Below are 16,526 nucleotides of genomic sequence, written 5' to 3'. Positions count from 1 at the left end.
AAGGAGTGTATTAATATTTAAGTGACACACAAGACAGCCACAGAAAGACTATCAAATAGACGAAGACGGAAAAACAAGGAAGGAAGGAGTTACAGGAAGTAGTTCAACATTTTGGGGCATGCTCTTATTAGTTATTGAGGGGAAACAACTAGCCTGCTTAAAATCCAAGCATCTCCATAGCTCACTAAACCATTTCATTTGCACCAGAATCGCAGATGTTCTGTGAAGCGCAGAACAGAAGGGTAGGCGCCTGGCAAAAAGCTGGAAATAGACACGGCTATAGGGAAAAATGACAGGTGCAAAAATACGACTTATGGCCAAAAATATCTTTAGAAGAGATAAATAAAGCAAGGGAGGGATAAAGAAGAGACACGCCGGAGATAAGAGTAAGTCAAAAGAAATTAAAGTCCCCTTTCATGCTCCTCGATTGTTGGTGTAAAAATACCGCAGACCAATTTTCAGATTGCCTGTCTCGGTCTGAAATATCAGTGTGCTGCTTTTGAGTTGGAGCTTAGTGTGAGTAAGCACGTCGTTATCTCACTTGTGCAGCCCGCTCTATTGGATTAACACAACTGTGAACTGGTCTGGGCACCCGGAGTACACTAATGTACAAAGCAACACATCTCCAGCTGTGAATGCGTTTGCGTGCATGCATTTGTGTGTGTGTTTCTGCAGGCCGTACGTGGACGTTGGCCTTACGGGGTTTCGAAGCTAATTAGAAACTGACTAACCTTCTAAATACCCACAGAGGGAAAGTGGGAGAAAGTGCATTCAAAGAGCAGGAAGGGAGGTTGAACAACAAGACGAAGCCACACACCAAAAACAAGAAAGAAAAAAAACAACACTTCTCCAGGCGAAAATGTGACGCACAAAAGGACACACCATCTCCTCTGGAATGACCTTTTATTGCTGGGGAAGGATACAGAGTTGGCAGGCCCCTGAGCCTGTGTGCAGATATGGAACAGCAGTAGGACCATCCTTCCCTCTGCCAATTGGAGGCAGGGGTTTACTCTTTACCATCAATCAATTGCAACTTTCCCAGAGGAGGGACAAGTAGAGCTTGCCAATATCAAGTCTAATAGAAAACGTACAGTATATAACAGGATTGAACACAACAATTCCATTAATTTGCAGTGAATCTGAGCTAACAAATAATATCCGATGACAACATAATGTTACTATAATGGAGAAAACAAGGGAAGGAAATCAGGCGTTTTTGCTTATTCTTTCCCTTCTTTCTGTGACAAATCATTAAGTGACAGTAGAAAACAGGCGCGCCCATGATACACTGTTTATATGTTTACAAATGTAAGCATAAGAAATATATGTAACTTAATATAAGTTGCAGCAGTTCCCTTATGTTCCAGCTCCGGTGCTTGTTGTGCTCCAGCTCAGTGCAGCTGTATGGGTGCGTGGAGTCGTCTGACGGTTATTTAGCGCTGTCATCCATGTGTGGCAGTGATTAATGATGACATTTTCATGAAATAACTGAAACACGGGCACCCAGATTCCAAGCACCAGTCACTGGAATATATCCCTCATCTCTAACTTTGGTGTAAGTCATTCCACAGCTCCATGACTAAAGGATTTTCTTCCAATTTTGTATACATATGTGTGTGTGTGTGTGTGTGTGTGTGTGTGTGTGTGTGTGTGTGTGTGTGTGTGTGTGTGTGTGTGAGTGAGCCTGTTTGTAAGTAGATGTGTCAGAGGGCTATTACGGTCGGTTAGAGCCAGTCTTACTTGATGTCACATCTCCCATCTGCGGGCATTTTGCGGTGGCCAGTTTGCCTTCAGCTCAGTGGATGCACACAATGGTGCAAAAAAATATGACTTACACAACCACAGGCAGGAAACAGGGCTGCCGGAGCTTCTGGATCCAAAGGCTGTGTGCATTTCCTCGTCTACTCACTGAACTGGCTAGGAGTCACAGCTGTGTTACTGATGTGACCGTAGCCAGCTGAGTGCACCTCTGTCCTCAGGCAGATCCTGACCACTACCTCAGCTTGGCCGCTCAATGAGAAGAAAACAAACATCCACTCTCAAGTGCTACAGCAGTCTTCCCTGCTTATTTACCATCTCAAACCCATAGCTTAGCATGTTGGAAAATATATTAATTTGATTTCTTGCTAAGAAGTAGATGAGAAGGTTGTTAGCATTCATGTTGTCTTTTTTATTTACTGTTGTTACTGAAATTTCTTCCTTCATAAACTGCTTGAAGGCACCCATGTGGTATGCAATCTGACCATTTGACTATTGTAGCCAATTAGCGTAACTTCGAATAAATGTGAGTACCGGAAGGAAACAGCTGGCTTCATCCACAACCACTGTTCCATATCTTAAAATGAGTTGTAGATATGCAGCATACAGCATTCAGTAATTGTTCTTAAGCCAACCAGTTAGTTAAAGACCCACTCAGGTGAAAATCTACTTCTTTTTACCAGATCCATATGGTGTTTTTTTTATAGACTAAAAGACATTTCATGAGTGAAACAAACAGTTAATCCAGTTGCAAAGCATTTATGCCTTGAAACGGTCAAAAACAAACCAAAGGAACAAATTCTGTTAACTTCTAGGATGTGGCTCTCTTTATCATCAGGACCAATTCATGCTTTCCAGGTACACTTGATGTAAATTTTATCAACCACCAAAATCCATGAGGGTCCACGCAAACCCTTCATGAGCAGACTGTATGCACTACAATGCCCGGGGAAACAAATGGTGTCCAAAACAAATGCTTCTTTAGTGGAGAGACTGTACGAGGTGACTGTCGGTCATCCACACTTTTACGTTAATCATCAAGAATTTTAATTAGTCACAAGTAGTTGCTGCCAAACTCTGGAGGTGCTTTGGTTTGGACATGTTTCCCATCAAGGGAGCCTAAACAAGATATCCTGTGCTCTGTCTTCCCACTGGGATCAACACATGTCAGGAATATCCAATGACAAAGTGCAACAGCCTCATGTGTAAGTAGCTACTTTATTCTATTCAAATTCCCTCCTGTGTGTTTCTGTATTAAGTATGAAAGGCAATGAACCGTCTGTGCAGACTGGCACGGAACCATCATAGAATAAACAGAACCACAGTCTGCTTTCAAAGTCTGGATTGGTCCGCGCTCACAGATGCGGAAAGCATAAATTGGCCCATATTCTCTCTCTGAATTGGGTTCTATTTCGAACGAATGCGACTGGAGTAGTTAGCAAAGAAAAAGGCGGCGACATTTTAGAGAAAGCAGTGGCAAAGATATACATTTAAGCTATTTTCAGACAGGAGGGGCTCATTTTCATGGAGGAAAAAAATCTAAATATGCAATTTTGATACAAGAGGTAAATCTTTAAGAAGCTCAATCAATAGAGAGAAACTTAAACTAAGCCTATCTATATCCTCCTCTCAACAAATCCACTGCTGGCTTCATACAGCATACTGACACAGGAGTGCTCTCATTCCTCTCATCTTCTGCTCAGAAAGAAAGCAAATCATCACAGTTTTTTTTGGGAAATTTTACATTTAGGTGTTTCACGGTGTGGGTTGATGCTGTTCTGGCTAGTGTCAGTTATACAGCATTAGTGAGAGTCCTTCTAAGCTTTTACACAGTATGTTCTACCCAGAGGTGATTTGTGTTGGAGGCAGAACTGATGCTTTTGTCTCTGTGTGTTAAAGCACATTCAAACATGTGCCTGAAAACGGGGTGAGTGGCAAGTGTGGGGGTGAAAAAGTGCAGAAATCCAGTTTATCCACCTAATATATTAATAAAAATCAGCATATTCACCCGCTATAAAATACTGCCCATATGAAGCAATCTATAATTATTTCCAAAATAATGCATGAGTGTGCAAGAACAGCAACTATGTACATGTTTGTAATGAAAGGGAGATGTGGGTATTCCTTGTCATTCCATGTGTGTCACTGTGCTGACATGAATTAATGCAACCCGCTATCCTATTTCCAGTCTGCACCCTCACCCTTGCCTGTGGCGTCACATGGCCTTATCAGTGTGCTAAGCAGAATGCAATACATCCTCACAGCCGAAACTATCAAGAAGATGCGCGTATCGTATGCAGATATAGATGAGCGTTTAGTACACAGACCTTAATACACATGCACATAATGCAATGCATTTTGTAAAATACTGAAGGAACCCATGCAAAATATCACACCAAAGCTGTAAGAGAAATCAGCAACCAGTGCTTGAAATGTTCGGAGGCATCTCAGCATACTGCTTAAGTAGGCAACTTACAGGTACAGTACATGGGTCACTATCTTGGACTGACACTTGTGGCATCCAGTTGTGTCTGCCATGCCGTTATGTGTAGATCGGTACATGCATAGTTATACATACTGCTGTGAGTCAGGACTGCTCCTTTGTATGAGGAGGAGGCTAAGCGGAACTATATGAGATGCGTTCCTGAGTGTCTTATATCAGCTTCTTGCTTTCTTCTTCTATCAACACCACAATTCCCACAACAGGAAAACTCCACAATAGATGTTTTTACCAGCCAACATTTGTCTTTGTCATTAATTACACACATGCTTTTCAAAGCTATAAATGTCTGCTGTGGAAAAACGCCTATAACAGGCAAAGCAGAAAATCAGCTTCGACTGCTGCTCAGCCAACCATCGACAGAATGTTTATACCGTCTGCTGTACTATTATTACTCTGTAGAGCCGTTACATAAACCACTAACTTTTCTTCATTTTGGGAAATCCCGACAATATGCACATGCAAGTGCGAGGAAATGTGTGAAGAAAGGGTTCTCGGTTGTGCTGCAGATCACGTTACAGAAAGGCAACAGATTGTGCAGAGTCAGAGTGCACATTAGTTGCTTTGTTTTCAACACATGTTCAGCATAAAGCTACCAAATACTTGCAAATGATAACAATCCAGTTCTTTCAATATGACATTTGGTAGTACGACTACTACCTTTCTCCTTGTAACCTAGTATGCACAGCTCACTTAATACTAAAAGCACTGGCAAAGTAGGCATTTTACCTTCAGATGTATGTTCCTAATTATGTTAACGATGGCTTTGTTCTATTCAAGTCCAATCCAATAAGCCGTGAGGGCCAGTATGGACAACAGCTGACTCCAAACACTTTTGGTATGAACTGCAGAACATAAAATAATGCAAAAAAGCTGGTCCAATCATTTGAAGAGAATTCCTTCCTTCTCTGGTCCCAGAGAGGTTTAAATTTGTTCTTTAATAGAGCAAATAATTCTTAGACAGAACTGATTCTACAGATGCAGCACACATACAAAACATGGCATGTCAGGGCAGCCTATTGATTTCCCTGTTCCTGTTCCTTTCTGTTCTTTTCTTAGTTCATAACAGTCAATGTCAGGGCCAGTGGAGTGTTACAGGCAGATAACTAGAAGCAGAAATATGGAAAGTTTGTAATGTTGAGCATCACAAACTGGGGCATATCAAACAAAGCAAGCGTTGATATTCACCACTGTGGACAGAAATGATTCTGCTCCCTGTTTTTCCTGCAGGATTAAGTGCCTTATTTGCTGCAAAACAGCTGCAGATGATTCAGTCAACAACAGAGCTGGACTAAATTCACTCATGTCAATAGACCAAATTAAAACAAATCTAATTCACTTGCTGGAAAATTAAGAGAATTTATTGTTTCTAAATCAAAGTCCTTTTTGTTTGTTGCAGAGGAAATTGATTTCCTTTTCTAATTAACTAAATTTGTCACCCTCAAACATACACACACCACATAAGGCTTTTTGGTGCGTCAACAGTGCATGTAGAAACAGACAGAACACTGCACTCAAAAGAGTTACCCAACAAAGAGAGGATGAAGCAGAAATCAGTTATCACACTGTCCTGTTTAGTTGCGATCCAGCGGGGCCCACTGCCAGAATAGACCTCGGCAGTTGGCACATGTTGGCTCCCTCAGCTTCACAGATACTGTAGAACCCTCAACACAAATACCTCAACTGCAGTTTGTTTCTGGGCTAATAATTCAGGAGAGAGTGGTAAATGATCGGTGCAAAACGAGACACCAAAGCTGAACAGAACGACTTGTGTGCAAAAGCATAATCACACGTACAGCTACATCATACACTCTGCCATGTGCATAAAAGCACTTTATCCTCTCTTGGGGACAACAACAACAAAACATTAATTTTACATAGAGGCTGTCAAGTTGTGACACAATTCTCCTGCTCTGCTTAGTGCCATTATGGAGATCCCTCCAGAAAAGTGCCACTGTGAAACCAGCGCTAAGCTAAGAATGCTAGAAGGGTCCAGGAGCCAATCCATTTAATTGGGGTAAATTCAATTTGTTCCAGTATGAAAACAAGTATTGAAAAACTGATTTTATATTTACTGAAAAGAATTTGGCAAAAATACTTTGTGGTTCTGAGTAATGACGCCGGTTTGTACTTATATTAGCATCCTTTAGCATCATATAAAGACTGGAAAAGGCAAATGTTTTGGGTTTTTTTATTTGAGGGCCAGTTTCACAAAGACAAATATTGACTATGGCTTAGAATTCATTATGAATTAGCTTTATGTCATACAAAAAAACCATGGGTGACCAACCACCTATTGACCATTCAGCCTTACTGTATTCCGTCCAGACCAACATTACCATCGAGATACCTTTAAAAAAGGTTAGGGGACACCAACAACTGCATTCATGGTTGTTTTTTCCCTTGCACTTCCTAGTTCTTAAGCCATCCAATTTGCAGATATCCAAGTTTTATATTCAAGTCAATGGGCCAAGCAGGAACACTAATCCCACTGCATCTGTTGGATGCAAAGAAGTTGACAGAATAACACATAAAGTGAAAATGGTAAAAATACAAAAGAAAAATCCGATTTTGAAAAAAAAAAAAAAAAACAACCACGGTCGTTGAAACCCTTCCCTTTCTTGTTGTTTCCACCACAATATCACCAGCAAACCACAAATTAGAAGTTATGTTTCCTTCCGTTTAGCCAGTTGCTAGAACAGAATCATTGGTAAGTGGCGGCCCTCAAATGGCATTTACTGTGTTTACAAATCCATATAAAGGTTCCCTTGCCTCGTGGTCTTACTGTCTTAAGTGGAAATTTTCTGAAAGCTCAGAGTTCACGAGTTGCGACGTCTTTGCGAATGATATCAGATACAGTGTTTTGTTTTTTGAGTTTTTTTGGTGAATGGTAGTATTGGGTTCTTAATTACACACAGTATAAAATATCAAACAAAAGTATATACTTTTGTTTGATATTTTATAGTCTAAAAACAGTTTTAGCTTGTCATTGTACCTTTGCATTTACTACATTGTGTCGTAAGCTTGCCAAACGGTTAGCCTTAGTTGCTGATATCTAGCAGCAGCATTTTCATGACTTGTGGTCGACATTACCACTTGGACACCAAGCATCTGAAGTACACAACCTCCCTTGTTATAATCGTGCTCGTAAGTAACATTTTTTGAAGGGTGTGTTAGCCTGTGTGGATAACTTTTTAGCTTAAAATTTAGCTTTAGCTTAAAATGATTCAGTGTGTTTTTATCGAACTAAGAACACTTTTTAGGTAGCCTGGCCTGTACCCATTTTATGAATTAACACAGGCCAAAATCACCAAAACTATCAGTGCTTAATGAGTATGGTATTTAAGAACATGACTGGTTTCTTCCAAGATGGCCAACCAGTGTTATGGATTTGGGTTGGTTTTCCACAGGCATTACCATCTCTCACTCAAACCTGACACAGAAATTAACAACATACAAAGTCATATATTTGCATATATGGTTTATACAAGCACTGTGGACCTCCACTATAGCCCCTACAGTGTGTGTTACACCACCTGGAAGCCCACTACACATGAGCAGAGAGACATTCCTCGTCTCTGGTGAATCCCCTCCCTTCTCTTCCAGGGCTGAGCCTGTTAGACTCAGTTTGACAGTTTCATTGGACTTCACAGACAGTCGTGGAAGGTGACAGGAGGCACTGTGGGAATCCATGGCGGGCAGGGTCAAATTAGGTCCTTTAAACAGTATGTGAGGATTTCAAATTCCCATTGTCATGGCCGCTCCTGGCCCTCGAGGGACGACTGACTTCGCCACCTTCCTCCTCCTCGTCCACATCGAGCTGCTCGTCTTTCTTCTTGATGTAGCGCTCATAGAGCACCATGATGACACCCATCACCCAGGCAGACACTGTGCCGGCGGCAAAGATGACAAAGCCGATGACAACAAAGAAAAGGTAGTCCCAGGAGCCCAGAGTCTGATGACACAACGTCCGTAGCTGGATGCCAACCTCGCCCAGACGACGGCCCTGCATGTCAGCAGGTGAACCACACACTGTCTGGCCCTCATCTGTCACACAAACATACACCAAGGAGGGTTAGTCAGGATTAATCACAGGACAGTGCAGTATATCAGGAGAAATAAACAGTGCAATAATGTGATGTTCATCTGTAACAATGAAATGCACAGAAGACAGAATCAATGTTTTCTCTTCTCTCGAATATCATAAGTCTAAGCTTTTGGTGTTACAACAAAAAGGAAACAATGAACAGGGTTTGAATTTCTTCATGCCATCAAACCAGAACGCTAACATTCCTAAAATACATGGCGCCAATTATTCCTTGACATTAATAACTAGAGCTCCCATTAAGTCTTTGTCTATTAAGTTTAAATTAAGAGTTATCTGCTTCATCAGGACTGTTTGGGTGTTGCTTGGTCGGATCTGATTGACAATGATGGCAACTACATGTTGCTGACACGTAAATGGCACAATAAAATACATGCCATCACTTTTTAACAACACACATCAAACCAGAACTAGTGTTCAACGCTAGTATTCAATGTTCAACGCTGTAGCCATGGCATCAACCTTGGGGGCACTGAATCAAGGTTTTGAGACCCCAGAACCAAAGAAGTCAAAACAGTTCTTGACGCTGCCTAAATCCCAATCTCCACACTCACAATCTTAAAGAGTTTGAGGTTCAGACATTTCTGCAGCAGACAATCCTAGCATATTAGATTATTGGGTAGAGGACGTGCCACCTCAACTTGATTAAAGTCCTGCAAATATACTACTTTTTCATTTGTAAGGACTAAACCTAACACCTCTGGAAGAATATACTGAGATCAGGAGAGGGTACAAATTATATTTTCCTTTCAAAGTCTTAAATGCCTTTCCTTGCTGAGCTCCTTTGCACATATTAAGTAACTTAACCTACCTATAGCAGACATGTACAAAACCATGACATGTAATTTGCATAAAATTCGGAAGGGCCCTTTGATGTTGTAAGAGTTATAACAAAAATGCAAAGTAACTGAGCAAGGAAAATCTACTATGGCATTAAACAGAGCGCCCTGCTGAATAATTCAGTCATATGTCTACATTTAATTTTGCACAGCATTTGTAAATGGAAGCAAACTGAGCTTAAGATATCCATAACAAACTCACACAGCTGAAATGCAGAAAACTGAACTAGCATGACAATGTTACCTTATTTTTTATCAGAAACCTACAAGGCTTAAGAAGTCTCAGTGTTCTATAGACTTGAGTAGATGTTGCAGTAAATTACAATGGAAAAAAAAATTGAGGATGAATTATTCAAAGTTCTTTTCCCTGCACAGGATTAGAGAGTGACTTGGGCCTTTGTGGCTTCCTGAAACCACAGATAATAAGGTTTCTCATCAGCCGGCACTGGCTCTGACTACAACTAAGACGTAGCTGAAATCCACAAATCCGAACAAAACGTTGAGTTCCCTCTCTCTGTCAGAAAACTGGAAGGATATACTGTAATTTCAAAGGCCTATCAGTCAAAATTAAATGCACCACATGATGAGTGTTGAGCTCCGCAGCAGCTGACAAGAGAGGCATTTTTCAGAAAATAATCCTGTAGGCTGGCTCAGTCTTTTGTTGCGGTGAGCAGAAACTGCAACACAACAGAGTGCTGCCATTTCCATACGGCCACTGTTTTTAATTGGCTTCTGTTTTTTTCTAAGGCTTTTGTGCTGGGGGGAATTCCCACTGGGAGAGATCAAAAGACTTGAAAGTTTCTGCTCAGGGAAAAGATTTCTGTAACCCTACTTCTGCAGCAGCAGCAGCCTTAAAATACACTCATTTTGTTGGCATGTTTTGCAGTGAGAATGTGGTTTGTGCACCAGCTACATGAAAACTAAGATGTGCTGCTTTGGTTCTCTGCACATTGTATGATTGGACCATCACAGAACAATAGCATAGCCTACTTATTGTATTACATTATTAACTCCACAATATTCCTGATGTTATATATTTATTGTTGTTCCATCAGCTTCAAGTTAAAATTCTGCAGATTCTTGCTGCTTGCAGCGACTGCAGAGCTATGTCATTCCACCTTTCTAGTCTAAGTCTCTCATACATCTACCCACTCATTAACACCACCTGTCATTTTCCAAAAGAGTGAGTTTTAGCAGATTTTTAGGTGGATGTTAAGCAGCGTGACAAAAAAGTGTACATCAATCAAACACAACAATAATTCATGTGGCCTATGGTGCCATTTCCATGTATCCTATTCATTGTCCATGTAAACAGCAATGCATTCTGGTAGCAGAGTGTTGCTTTTCAAGAGACAGGACATCATAGCTCCACTCCACATTCACATAAAGCTGAGACCCATAGGCTACTTTATGCATTCAGGGATGTCCAGCTGCCACCTCGAGAAACTCTCAAAAAACTTTAAACTCTCTAAACTATTTAAAACATGGACAAATTCAGAAACCGAATGCTCTATTTCTCACATTGGATGTTTTAGGTAGCACCTTTTGGTGAACCTTTTGCATAATATAAGCAAAGTTTACCAAATGAGTTTCACTCTGGTTTGAAATCCAGGAGCAAACAGCTTGCAAGTAACTCCAATCAGTCTAATCATGTACCCCCAAGGTTTGTGGAAGAACCTGTCAATCATCTATCATGACACCGGCTTGTCATATAGCCATGAAGCATCCAATGCTGGCAAGTGCCGTGACCCCTCCTGCCGCTGTGAACATGCACCGTAGTATTATGTCAGGCCTCATTGTGGTGCAAAACCAGTTCTGATCCATCAGGCAAAGGGCTTCTGGTGGTATCAAGAAGCACTGAAGCATTGACAGCAGCTCCTTTGGGCCCTTTGGGTTGTAAGGTGGTCATTTGTGGATCGGGCTGGGGTCTTTATTGTGTTCCTTAAGCCATGTCTGACCAGTTTTTGTTTTTGTTTGACAGGGTTGGAAGCATGGGTGGACTGGGGTAAAAAAAAAAAAAAAAAAAAATCAGCCCTGGAATTTTTGGCCCAGATTGATCCACAACATTATCAGTGACAACAGCGGTTGACGAGGGGTGAGGAAAGATACCCGTTTACCGCCCCCCACTAGACACCAGCCCACCAGGACAGTCTCGGTATGTCAGATGGACAGTCCACCCCTGGTTGAAGGACACTGTTGGTGGTGTTAAGGAGTTGCCATGGACATCACATTACATTTTTATTTGATTTTTTAGCTAGTTCTCAGAACAACATCAACTATTTATTCAATACTTTTGCCTACTTATATGAAGTGTTTGTCATGTCCAACTACATAACGAAACACTAATTGTCATGCACTTATTGTAAAAAACACAGACTGTATAAAAAGACGAACATAGCCACTGGTTCCGAAAAGTGAAGCCAATGCCAAAGCGCCTTCAAGTGCAATACCACTAACGGTCACTAGGTGATGATTCCAAATAAATTTTTTGCTACACAGACTACTTTTCAAAATGAGTCAACTTCTGTCATGAAGTACTGAATCAATAAATTTTTCCAACACATCTTTGGGATGTGATTAGCTAAATTAACTCCTTCTGATCATCGTACAGCTGATCTTTTTGAAATAACTCCACAACTAAGCCGCTATCGAGCCTCAAAGAGAGGTATGATTGGGGGTCTGACTGGCTTGATTATAATACCTGGTTGGAGTGATTGACAGGCTGTTTAGATGAGGAGGGCCAGCAGGGTCATTCACATACACTGTACGGTAAAAACTGACTCAGGTTGGTGGGAGGTGTGATTTGACAGAGGGTGAGAGGGATCATGGTGTTGCTATCAATCAAATTACGTGATAATTCAATGTCATGGGATGACTGAAATGTACATTTTCCTCATATTTTCTTCATTCGGTGCCTAAATCTCTCCTCAGAGAAGCTCTTGTGTGGCTCACAGATCCGAAAATTGAGCATACATGGAGACAGTTTGCTTCTCTAAGCTCTACACCACAGAAAAATTCAAAGTCTACACTGATCCTCTCAAAGGCTGCTGCTGCACACTGTTCACACAATACGCTGCTAGACTCCAGCTGCAGACTCGCACTCTCCTTCTTAACATAGATGCCTCCACAATCCCCCTCCACGAGGTTTAACTTTTCAGTCTCCTATCTGTATTCTTGCAGATTCTGTTCGTGGGTGCACGTGTTTGTGTGTTTTTGTATGAGCCTGACAGCGAAGAAGGAAACCCTTCTGGCTTCTCCCCCCTCATTCCCCCCAAAGGGACTGGCATCAAAGGAGAGGGCTTTCCCTCTCTCCTTCCCCCATCCACTCCCTGCTCTATTTCTAGACACTCTCCTTATATAACAGCTGAGAGAGTGCTAATCTAGCCAGGAAGGCGAGACGGAGGAGAATCTGTTGGTTCCTTCCTGCAGCTTTGTTTCTCTTCCCTCGCCTCTCTCACTTTCTTGCTTGCTATTGATGCGTCTCCTAAACCGAGGAGACAAGCGAGCTATGTTGCATGAACCAGGTGAGATCCAGACGAGAGATAACAAGGCTTTGGAGACAGAGCTCGCAGCCGAAAAACAGCCGTCTCCAAAATGTTAGTCTGCTGCTCCACGCCCTCAAGCGCTAAAAGTGTGCTTCATCTGTGTTTGCGCGTCTAAATGTGCGCATCAGTCAATGTGTACGTGTGGATTGGTGTGCAGGTTTCGTCTGTGCTGTTGTCTCCTTCGAAAAAGATGGACAGACTGTGTATAGAGGTAGAGAATGTGTGTATCTAAGTGTCCGCCTTCTCCCTCGCTGGCAGCTGTCACTGGAAGAGACTCCACTCCAAATTAAGCTAGACAAAAGGCGATGAGCGACAGGAAAATAGGACAGCTCTTGCAGGACTCATTTTGGACTGAACCTAAGCTGCACAGGGACCATGGTGAACTATAGTGTGTGTGTGTGTGTGTGTGTGTGTGTGTGTGTGTGTGTGTGTGTGTGTGTGTGTGTGTGTGTGTGTGTGTGTGTGTGTGTGTGTGTGTGTGTGTGAGTGTGTGTGTGGGAGACAGAGAGGAGCAGGGAATGCCGTTTTAGTAAGCATGGTGGTTGTATTATAGCTATGGTGTTAGAATTATGACTGGCTTCTTGTTCAGTAAGACACACTATAAATAGAAGCTGCCCTTTTGCATAGTGACACATCCACTAATGCACAAACTCAAAAGGAAGAACGATTACGGAAGATCAGACGTATCTATCAGCTTGACAGTAATAAACCAAAAAGGTGGGGATCAATATTTGATGGAGTGTCTACAATCCATTAATCACACCTGCAGCGCGGCATCAGAGGAGCTGAATAGGACCGAGATCGATTAGTCATTTTGAGATTAAAGGCTTTCTTGTTTTCCTCCAAGATTGCAGAGAGCAGAACTGAATTAATGAACAGAGTTGCCAGAAGAGAAATCAAGTAGCTCCCTGCCTACGATCTTCTTTCACCCTCTTTGTTATTTGATACTCTGAATGCTGTCACGCTTCGCTGCTGTCACCTGCGTCTCATCCCACTGAAAGCTGAGAGAGGGGCCAAGTTTGCAGACTTCAACAAACTGTACATAGCTAAGTTGTGGTGTCGCATGTGTTCGCGGCATACGTAAATACATACAGCAACATATTTTGTCCATATGCTCTGTGTATTATCACTGATAATTGTGCACTAGTGGAACATGAAGTGGATATAATCTGTTGTGTTGCTTGGAAAAACTTAAAATGCCGTCAAATGGTCACAAAAATGACTTCCTTTTCTTGACCTTAATGGAAAAACCCAGTGAGTACTAGGAAAGATGTGAAGGAGGATTCATGACAACTTCAGAAAGACCCATCATGCTTCTAAAAGAATCGGACTGCACTTACATGAATCTATATAACCATCCAACGGCGGGCATTGTTAAAGTGGCTCTGCTGCAGATGGTGCATCACTTTGAATGCTCCTGCCGCAAGGAATTGGGGGATGGCATTAGCTCCATTCCTTTTGTAAACTATGGTCTAGTGTATCATATGCTAAAGGACGCAAGAAAGGAAGCAATGAAGCACCTTTTCCTTGGCATTAAGAGAATGCATCCAGCTCTCATCATGGCCCGCTCATACATACTTCCGGGTCACTTCACTCAGCTTCCTAAACAAACAATAAAACACTATTCAACGGCAGCCATTGAGGCTTTCTGTCCTGGGAAAGCTTTTACTGCCATCTTGTTAGAAATTGCTTTTGATATTTATTTTTAAACCTCACTGTACTTGCTATGCATTAAATGAAATAAAAAACAACATCTTTAGGGTGGCCGAGTTGTGAAAAATCATCCTGGTGGATGTTTTATTTTCTCACGTTGGAGGAGGATTAAATAAAACCAACAGGCAAAGCTGGCAGCGGCTTTTGGAAACCAAAAATTCCTGAGGCCCTTCAGGCTTCAGTCTTAGTGCTTGCTAACTTTTTAATGCTCCTTTAATTAAAACATGCATCTGAGAATGTAGAGCTACAAAGAAGGATATCATGTTTAATGAGGAAGGCCCTTTATCCAACTGCTTACACTCCACGAAGAGGAGATGAGGGGGCCAAGACTCTGTGTGTGTGTGTCTAAAAAATTATATAAAAAGCATGAATTCATAATTTATCAACCAAACCACTAGTGACAACTTCTAAACACTTCATAGTGGGTTCCTTACATTAGAAAAGTCACAATTAACTGTAATATCTTCTATTAAAGTAGTCTGTTTTATGTTTTATGACTATCTTTAATCTTTAATTCACGTTAATACAACAGTCTTTAACACTCACTGCTGCATAAAAAGCGCAAGATAAATGTTTTTTCTTCATTTTGTCAATGGATGCAGGCCATTCACTGGAAGGAGCCTCAAGCAAAAAGGCCAATCGTTTACATAACAGGGCATTATCTAATAATTAATAACTGGAGCATAGCGGTCCTTGTTTGTGATTGGCTCTCTGGGGCCTGATGGTTGTGTTATATTGTGTTATATTACTTTGGAATAAAACATTGATAAGACCTTGGAACTTGAAGCCCTCCAGGTGGACCCACAAGCAGAGGTCCTCGTTGTCGCACTCGCAGCTCCACGGGTTCCCACTGAGCCCCACGGAGCGCAGGGCGGGCAGCGCGATCAGGGAGGTGATGTTGAACACCGTCAGGTTGTTCCGGCTCACATCCAGCACCTGAAGGGCCGCGTTCTCCGCAAACGCGTCAGGGTGGATCTCGGAGAGCCCCGGGTTGTCCGTCATCCTCAGCATCACCAGGCTCGCCAAGGGCCCGAACGTCCGGTCCTCGATCCGGGTCAAAGTGTTGAAGGAGAGGTCCAGGTAGGCCAGCTTGCGCAGGTTCCCAAACGTGGACTCTGAGATCTCGGTGAGGGAGTTGTTGCTGCAGTCCAGGTACACCAGGTCGGAGAGGTAGTTGAGCGCGAGTGGCGGCAGCTCCACGATGCGGTTGTTGGAGATGATGAGCTGCCGGGTAGCCAGAGGCAGGTTGACGGGAAAGGTGGTCAGGTGCTGCCCGGCGCACTGGACCACCAGCTGGTCATCACACACGCACCTGTCCGGGCAGCCGGAGGAGAGCACCGGGGACGCGACGACCCCCGTGGCGAGGACGAGCACAACTACGAGCCGCAAGGGTTGCGCGCTTGGCTGCGGGGCAAGACGCATGACACCGCCGAGGGCTTCATCAACCCCGTTTGGACCGAGTCAGACGCAGTCACATTCTTCATTGATACATCCTCAAGTTGTCCCAGAAATGATTCCCACCGAGGTCAAACCGAAACGCCTGCCCGTGGCAACCTCCTGCGCGTAAATGTCTCAGTCCATCCTGAGCGTTGGTTCTGGATCCAGCGCGCATCCGCTGAGTTGGACCTGACAGCCGGATGCCTTCATGCTGTTTCAGATTTCACTTATTTATTTTCACGACAGCCTATTCGCACATCTTGTCATGCCTGCGATGATCAGTTGTTCCACTACATGTTTGCCATCCTCTCGCTTTGCTGAAACTGAATCCAAATGAAGAGTGGGGGAGCATTGGAGCGCGCGCGGCGGGTAGGGGTGGGGTGGGGTGGAGAGGGGTGAGCTGTGGAGTGATCTCACGCTCTGGAGTGAGCTGGAGCGAGAGTGGAAGGTCTGGGCTGGGAGGTAATATAAGACTAACATTAAATATTGAAGCCAGCAAAGTATAATCCGTGCACAGTTGACACCTCCTGTATTAAAGGTGACCTATAACGCCTCAGCTGCAGGCACTGACTCCATCTATGCATGCCTCAGGTGTGTCTGTGTGCACAGCCTGCATCCATACAACAGAG

General features: G+C 42.8%; 1 protein-coding gene across 1 annotated transcript; it reads right to left on the bottom strand.

The window, feature by feature from the left end:
- Positions 1-886: 886 nt before the first annotated feature.
- LOC110950748 (leucine-rich repeat-containing protein 52-like) lies at positions 887-16,277 on the bottom strand. Its single transcript, XM_022193504.2, has 2 exons — positions 15,234-16,277; positions 887-8,305 (listed from the first exon to the last, which is right to left on the bottom strand). Exons 1-2 carry the CDS (start codon positions 15,880-15,882, stop codon positions 7,977-7,979), a joined length of 978 nt encoding a protein of 325 aa, XP_022049196.1. The 5' UTR covers positions 15,883-16,277; the 3' UTR covers positions 887-7,976.
- Between the last annotated feature and the right edge of the window lie 249 nt (positions 16,278-16,526).

Source organism: Acanthochromis polyacanthus, chromosome 9, assembly GCF_021347895.1.
Source record: "Acanthochromis polyacanthus isolate Apoly-LR-REF ecotype Palm Island chromosome 9, KAUST_Apoly_ChrSc, whole genome shotgun sequence".
NCBI lineage: Eukaryota > Metazoa > Chordata > Actinopteri > Pomacentridae > Acanthochromis > Acanthochromis polyacanthus.
This window is presented reverse-complemented; position numbering and strand designations above follow the sequence as displayed.